At 41.1% G+C, this 7,335-nt stretch overlaps 2 protein-coding genes across 2 annotated transcripts in view; both read left to right on the top strand.

Annotated features, from left to right (window-relative positions):
• The window catches only part of dtl (denticleless E3 ubiquitin protein ligase homolog (Drosophila)), a 7,518-nt gene extending 3,272 nt beyond the window's left edge, over nucleotides 1-4,246 (top strand). The window contains exons 11-15 of the mRNA XM_017033414.2: nucleotides 109-221; nucleotides 316-405; nucleotides 538-661; nucleotides 1,072-1,709; nucleotides 2,004-4,246. Of these exons, the coding sequence (XP_016888903.1) occupies nucleotides 109-221; nucleotides 316-405; nucleotides 538-661; nucleotides 1,072-1,709; nucleotides 2,004-2,069 (1,031 nt within the window). The 3' untranslated portion in view covers nucleotides 2,070-4,246. The remainder of the gene's footprint in view (nucleotides 1-108; nucleotides 222-315; nucleotides 406-537; nucleotides 662-1,071; nucleotides 1,710-2,003) is intronic.
• ppp2r5a (protein phosphatase 2, regulatory subunit B', alpha isoform) overlaps nucleotides 3,672-7,335 on the top strand; it is a 19,721-nt gene continuing 16,057 nt past the window's right edge. Inside the window, 1 exon segment of the mRNA XM_008312995.3 lies at nucleotides 3,672-4,664. Within this exon segment, the coding sequence (XP_008311217.2) occupies nucleotides 4,517-4,664 (148 nt within the window). The 5' untranslated portion in view covers nucleotides 3,672-4,516.

Here is a 7,335-nt window from a genome sequence, read left to right as displayed (position 1 = left end):
CTACACATAAGCCCCTAAATACTTAAGGTTATTAGAACATAATGTCTTTATTTAATATATTAAACATGTGTTTGTCAGCCTTCAGTCATGTCTCTGTTTCTTCTACAGTGGCAGTGTTCAGTGGTCACCAGAACTCATCCTTTTATGTTAAGTCATCCATTAGTCCAGACGACCAGTTCTTAGCCAGTGGCTCCAGTGACACCCACACGTATATCTGGAAGGTGAGTCTTTTATACCTTTGTACTGCTGAAGTGCCATAAGAATGAATGTTTATTTAAATTATACTTTTTAAAAAAAAATGTATTCGATTTTTAGATTGCCGACCCTCAGCATCCTCCCATGATGCTTCAAGGCCACAGTGAGGAAGTGACCTCTGTCGTGTGGTGTCCCACAGATTTCACCAAGGTAAAGTCACAGGGTCAGCTGGTCATCCCTGTTCTGTTTCCTCTTGGTGAAGCCTGCACAGAGACACAGATGTTGTGCTGAGTCAGGATGTTGGACTCAGACTGTGTGTAATCACCACTGCTCTGTTGGCAGATTGCTTCCTGCTCTGACGACCACACCGTTCGTATCTGGAGGCTTTGGCGGGAGTCGCCCGGAGCAGAGTCTGCAGTGGGTGAAGCCAACCTCGTGGGCTGGGCGCGTCCTAAATCTCCCACAAGTTAGTGTTTGCACGACCTTCGAAACTTGTTAACTTGAGCAAGTGGAGCTACTTCACCCAGTTGCACGTCATTTAGTGTCACCTTAGACTAGGTGTGAATTTGAAACATCAACTTTTTTTAAGTTGCCTTCCTTCAGGAAAGGGAAAAAGTGCTTTTTTGAAATATTAACAGCACCTCCTCTGAGGCTGAAGTCATTGACGTAAACCATATTTCAACTACCATTTCTTCACTTACTGTGATACAGGCTGCCTTTATGTTTACAGCTGTTTTCAAACATCCATACTGTGATACAGGCTTATGTTTACAGCTGTTTTCAAACATCCTTTATTACATTGGTGTTACTGTCTAGGAAGAAGTGGATAATGTTGAATGGCATCACTGTGGACTAATTAGAACTCTTTTTTCCAAGGGCATTTAATCAAAGCAGAGATGACTCCTGCCAAGACTCAGATGGACAGTCTGGGAGGCCCAGCCTCACCTCAGCAGGCAGCCTGTGCCCCCAGTGGAGCCGCTCTACCTTTCCCTTCCAGCACCTCTTCCCCTGTTCAGTGTCAGGACACCAAAATTGCTGCTCTTCGCCAGAAAACACCCTCCTCGATCAAAGAGTGGTTATCCCCCAACAGAGGGTCCCCCAGTCAGCTCAGCCCTCCTCTGCGCAGAGTACTGAGCCCGTGTCCACAGAGTCCGGTGAGCGCCAGCCCTCCCACAGAGCGACGAGCTAAACGCAGGCTGCAGACGAGTACATCTGCGGGCTGTGAGGCCTCAGAGCAATGTGACTGTGTTACTGAACTCTATCCTGTGGCCAAGAGGAGCCGGGCCATGGCTGGTGTTTGCTGCCAAGATCAGGAGAGCAGGGTACAAACAGACTGTCACGCAGAAGACAGACAAGTCCCGCTTAGACAGAGTGGAAAGGAAAATTTCTCTCCCACGGGGAAGGACTGGCTCACTGTGATGGGTCAGAAGATGACCAAAGGTCTCAGAAGCCCCAGTGTTCTCAGGAGTCCAAGTTCCTCAAAGAAACAGGAAGGAAGAACGCCAGCTTCACCTGTAAGTAATACAGTTACCAATGTGTGTTTGCTACACAATTGAGCTTTATCTCTGTGATTCAACACAAACATGGCAGAAAGAAAAGTTGTTTGTAGCGGAGTAACTGACTAAACAATGAAATCTGTGTCAGTTTTTCTGACCTGGAATGTAGCCAGTCTGGAATAGCAGCGTCACAATACAAAAACACATACCTGAAGAATTTTTGTTGGTTTTAACAGTTTGGTCCCTCCTACCTTGTGCTGACATGCGCAGTTTGGTAATTGACATTTTATTTATTGTGTCTTTCTGTTGCAGACAACCCACTCCCCACAGAGCATGAAGAAAATCTCCTCATATTTCATGAGACCAACTCCGGAGTGACCCACTCCAGCTCAGCTGTTCGTCTGTGCCTCTGTCACAGATGCAGTGTTTTTATTTGGGGTATTTTTTATGTGGGACCCACATGTGATGAGGCTTGAAAACAGTGGTTTATTTAGGTTATGTGAATACATGAACCTGAGCTTCATGAAGACTGACACAGCAGCCATTTGAATATTTTATGCCTGATGTTGTGCTTCCACTGAGATAAAATGTGACATTTATTTCACAGCACAATGTTCTGGTTACATCCTGTCCTACTCCTAAAAGCAAATTTTATTTTGCAAAGTAAATCTACAACAAACACGAACGTGACCAGCATGCATTCCCGTTAATTTTCATCTATGCACCGGCCAAGAATATTTAAGAAAATACTAATTCTAATGATTTCTGGCCACTAACTCTAGGTTAGATGTCCCTCTGGAACAGGAGCTGATTTGGGACTGCAGAACAGTCGCCAAAGTTCCGGAAGAAACAGGTTTTTGCAGTAGAATTGCACATTGTTCCTAGTACTGTTAAGAGCTTGTGCTACTACTTGCACTGATCTAGGTGCACATACAGAAAGAGAGAAACATTTCTGCAACATTTAAGTTGTTCTACAAACAATGAGTTATACCTACTATGAACTTAACTAACACTCAAACTCTCAGCTAATGGCATATCAGTTTTCCAACACAATTCTATTTTGTTTTCTTTGTACTGTTTTTTCCCCCCATGTAATGATTTGACTTGTTTATTTCTATACCACATGTATAAAAGAACTTCCTGTATTTCCTTGCATGTCCCTCCAGAGACTTTAAATTGTTTATATGTACAAAAATAACCAGTGGTGGTTACTTGGTTGGATTGAAGTTAATTACCACAAACCTAAAACCATCTGACTTTATTAAATAGAAAATAATTTATATATTCTTGTTGTACATGTTCATCTTTGTCAATTATGCACATTGTTTCATTGTCTTCTTTTTTTTAAGAAAGGATTTGGGCCATAATTTTTATTTTTTATAAATGTTTGAGCCGAACCTACAAAAAGGGCTGAGAAAAACGTTAGCATAAACAGTAAATATAATGTGCTTAAAAATAATGAAATGGCTTATTAAATCAAAATTCTGCCAGTAGGCATTTTAAGGCATACACAGAAGTACAGGTGAGATTACCAACTATAGTTTGCCATATTGTAGCTAAATGCTAATCCACATTAGCTAGTGTTAGCTAAAACAGCTTTAACGCGTGGACAAGGTAAACTAGACAGGAAAACCTGACAAAAACAAAGTTTGTCTCTAGACAGTGAAGTGCTGCTGCTTGTACGTGTTTTGAAACATTTTCGTATATTTTTAGCACTGTTCGAGCAGCATTTGTATATTGTGTAAACAAAGGCAGAGACACAGCATACTACAGTTGCCACTCCTCGTTTAGCTGCTCAACGTCACCTATTTGTTTTCACACGTCACGTGTTCAGCCCTCGATGCAGTTTCTTGGACGGTGATCGGTTCAAAAAGTTTCTAAGGGTTTAACTCTCCCCCTCTGATTGGTCAGTAAAGCTATCTGTCAGTGACGCACATTTGTGTAAGGATGTGTGCAGTCCACCAGCGGTCGGGAGTCAGTCCACAGAGAACGACGGTACTGGCGATGTTGGGAACTTTACACACCCTCGACGTCTGCTAATATTGTTGCATTTGAGGATAATTTGGGTTTTTTCGCACGCCGACGAACGAACACTTAAGATTCAGAGAAGATTTTGCGCAGTACGGTTAACTTTTTAGTGCAAAAGAAGAGTCGCCGTCGAGCGAAATCGAACTCCCATGATTCGTTCGCGAATAGTTCTTCAGCGGAAGTGGCGTTTGGATTAAAAGCAAGCTTTGAAAAGACGGGATTCTAAATGGTTTTAAGGACCAGCAGGACTCATCTGAGTTCTTTTTTTCTAATGCAACATTTTCTTATCAATTAATGCTGTCATATTGATGTTTATTGGCGCTTGCTAATTTTAGCAAGCTAGCTGGGGTGCATTTGCTTAGCAGCCTCGCAGTATCAACACTTTGCTGCTTTCATTACTTTGACGAAACAACTTTTGATGACAGTATATTTTGGAGCATTTTGTGACATATAGACCAACGGCAAACAGCGAAGTATATGAAATACATTTAGCCGTTTTTTAAAAACCTGTGATTTTTAAAAAAAAATCTATCGATCGTTAGTACTGGAAATGTCAGTGGTTGTTTGGCTTTTGTGTGTTTTGTTTTGACGTTGGATTCTACACTGTAATGCAGCAGGACAACATGTTGGATAAAACCGAATAAGTCAACACTGGGAGAATTAGACGAGCCCCAGGCCCTTTCGCTTTGGCTCCTGTTATATTTGTACTGATGTGAAGAGGAGGAAGCCCTTTCAGTTTGCTCAGAGGATATACGACAGCCCGTGTTGAAGTCCTCCCGTCAGTTTTATGCGTCAAAATGTCCGCCATCTCCGCATCCGAGAAAGTGGACGGATTCACACGAAAGTCCGTGAGAAAGGCCCAGAGACAGAGGAGATCCCAGGGCTCCTCTCAGTACCGCACCCAGAGCGTTCCAGTGGAGCTCTCACCGCTGCCACAACTCAAAGGTACCGTAAGAGGATGAAGGAGTCTGCCGCTTAAAATAGGCTGGCACTTATGATGACCCGTCTCTGTGCTAGATCAGCAACAAGTACATTTATTACCTGAAAGAAATCAGTGCAAATATCTTACGCAATTTAGGTCAGCTAAAAATTCGATTCGATTTCCGATTCAGAGGCGTCACGATTCGACTTGTGATTTTTTTTTAAATTTGGCTTACAAGTCTTGGAGAGAAAAAAACCCCAAATACAAATATTTATTTTGTCAACACTGTAAGACTGATTCAGTCTTGAAAGAATTTAACATAGAGTTTACATAACAACTGTACAAAGACATCTGAAACCCCATTGACGCCCCTGAATTATCTGTCAGATTTGCTGTACATTAGCCGATGCAAAGAGAAGTACCATCTTGTTCTGCTTATAATGGAAGAAATTGATAGGTTTGGCTATCAGTTACACCAAGTGTCCATGTGTGTTCACCTTGTATTAAGCTCTCCCAAAACCAGTTTGGCTTTTCTGGCGTTGTTGCTGGGCGACTACTTAAACCCACAGATGAAGTAAGTAAATTGTCTCTGAATTAAATATGTGGCCCGGCCCGAAAAAGTTTGGGAAATGCTATTTTAGGCTGCAATGTAGATTTTCAAATATATCATTTGGAATGTATTGTATTGATATTTTTATTGTTTAAGGACCATCTGCCAAATACTATGGTGGTTGTAGCTGTAGTGATGGAAAACATATTTGTAGTGTAACGGAATCTCTATAAATTTACGGTATTTTTTTTTTTCATTCAGTGTGATACAGATTAATATAAATTTATGGTCTTTTTTTTCATTCAGTGTGATACAGATTTATTGTATTCCCATCGAATGACCAAATAGTGGAATAATCGGAAAGATGCAGACTCCCTCTCGGGAAACAAAAATACAGAGACAGCTGGTTGGTGCATTAGAAACCTTCACATTTGTTCTCACAACTAAAATTCCCTCCACTTACCCAGAGTGCTTTGTAATTGCAGTGAAAGTGTAATCTGTCCAGTCTCTGCTTCACATAAATCATGACCAAACAAGCAGTTCACCACTGCACACTGTTGTAAACTCATCTGAACATTATGCGCTGTGATGTGCTTCATCATCTTTTTGTGTCCACAGGGAACAATAAGAAAATGACAAAGCTCTTAACAGGAGTTGGCTTTGTATGTTGAAATAAGGTTTTTGACTAAAACAAAACAAAATGGCTCAAATGCTTTTAAATGTCAGCAGCTCAAAATTATTCCTGGTGTTTTTCCTGTCATCTGATGATGCTGATTGGACCTTTAAAAAGGCAGCATTTAAGAGGCTATATTTTTCTCTGCAGTCAAGTTAATAGGTTTAAATATTGCAGACTACAGCTTTTCCAGTGCAAGCGTACTTAGGTATAATTCATGTCCTGTGCCAGAGGCAGAATGTCTGTAACATCTCGGTAAGGAAACATGAGGCTGAGGTTGGGACTTATTCCATCAATTTGGGCATACATGATATTTTTATTTCCATAACATCTGACAAAACCAAGTACATGGATACATATTACCATGCTTCACACAATAATTCCAGAACATATCTGGTGCCCTTGTTTTCTTAATAACTTTGCAATACAGGCAGTGTAATGGAGCAAAAATGCATCAAGTGATGCATGCAAAATATGGGCAGCCAGTATAAATCATAGGAGAGTGTGTTGTGAGTTGAGGCAGTGTTCTGTTGTAGGTGGTGGTACCCATGTGGGGTAGAGGTCAGATCAAGCACGTGACCATCATCCAGGAGTCACCTCGCAACCTGTCAAGTGCAGTCATGTTGTTTTACTTGAGTTTCAACCTGTCAAGCCAGCAGACGCGTTTTACGACTGATGTGTTTTACGACGTATGTGGAAAGGAATTGTTTTCAAGTCTGTTTGTGTTTTACGACGTATGTGGAAAGGAATGTTTATTGTTTTCAAGTCTGTTTGTGTGTTCAATGTGTTTTACGACGTATGTGGAAAGGAAACACCATTGTCCTTCCCTGTCTGCATCATGTTCCCCACAAGTTTATTAAATAGTTACAACAAATAGTTACATTAATTATACCAGGTGTAAATTAGAAATGACTTCTAGAGTGGACCAGCTCTTGAGAGATTTGTAAGCTAGAAGTGGCCCGCCAACTGGGAGTTTGATACCCCTGCTCGGTCGCATACTGTTAATAACACTTACATTTTCTTACTGTTTTATTTCAGACAAGCCTCAACAACTGATCTGTAATGTTGATGTTACTGGAAAACCTGCCTGTTCAAGTAGTTGAAGCTCAACATGATGCAACTTCTCGACAAGCCACGTTGGTTTTAAGTGCGACTCCTGTGACTAGTGTCATACATATTTTAAAGCACCACAAGGAATGGCCTTGATTTACATTGTTTACGAGGCAGCAAGGTTTAGCAGGTTTGCATTTCTCATTGTACTATAACCTGTGTTTATTCCTCAGTGAGTGGATCAGTGGGTGAGGTTTGGCCCAACCCAGCTGAAAAAAATGAATGCATATACTTGTATTAATGTCCTTTTAGGCCTATTACACCAGTATCTTCAGGAAAAATGGTAACACAACTTGCGTTTTTTTGTGGAAGCTGCTCTCTTTTCATTTAAGGATGAATACCAAACTACAGTGATTTGAAT

This window comes from Cynoglossus semilaevis, chromosome 7, assembly GCF_000523025.1.
Source record: "Cynoglossus semilaevis isolate Cse_v1.0 chromosome 7, Cse_v1.0, whole genome shotgun sequence".
NCBI classification, from domain to species: domain Eukaryota; kingdom Metazoa; phylum Chordata; class Actinopteri; order Pleuronectiformes; family Cynoglossidae; genus Cynoglossus; species Cynoglossus semilaevis.
The sequence above is the reverse complement of the archived record's forward strand: the minus strand, read 5'-3'. Positions and strand labels throughout refer to the sequence as shown.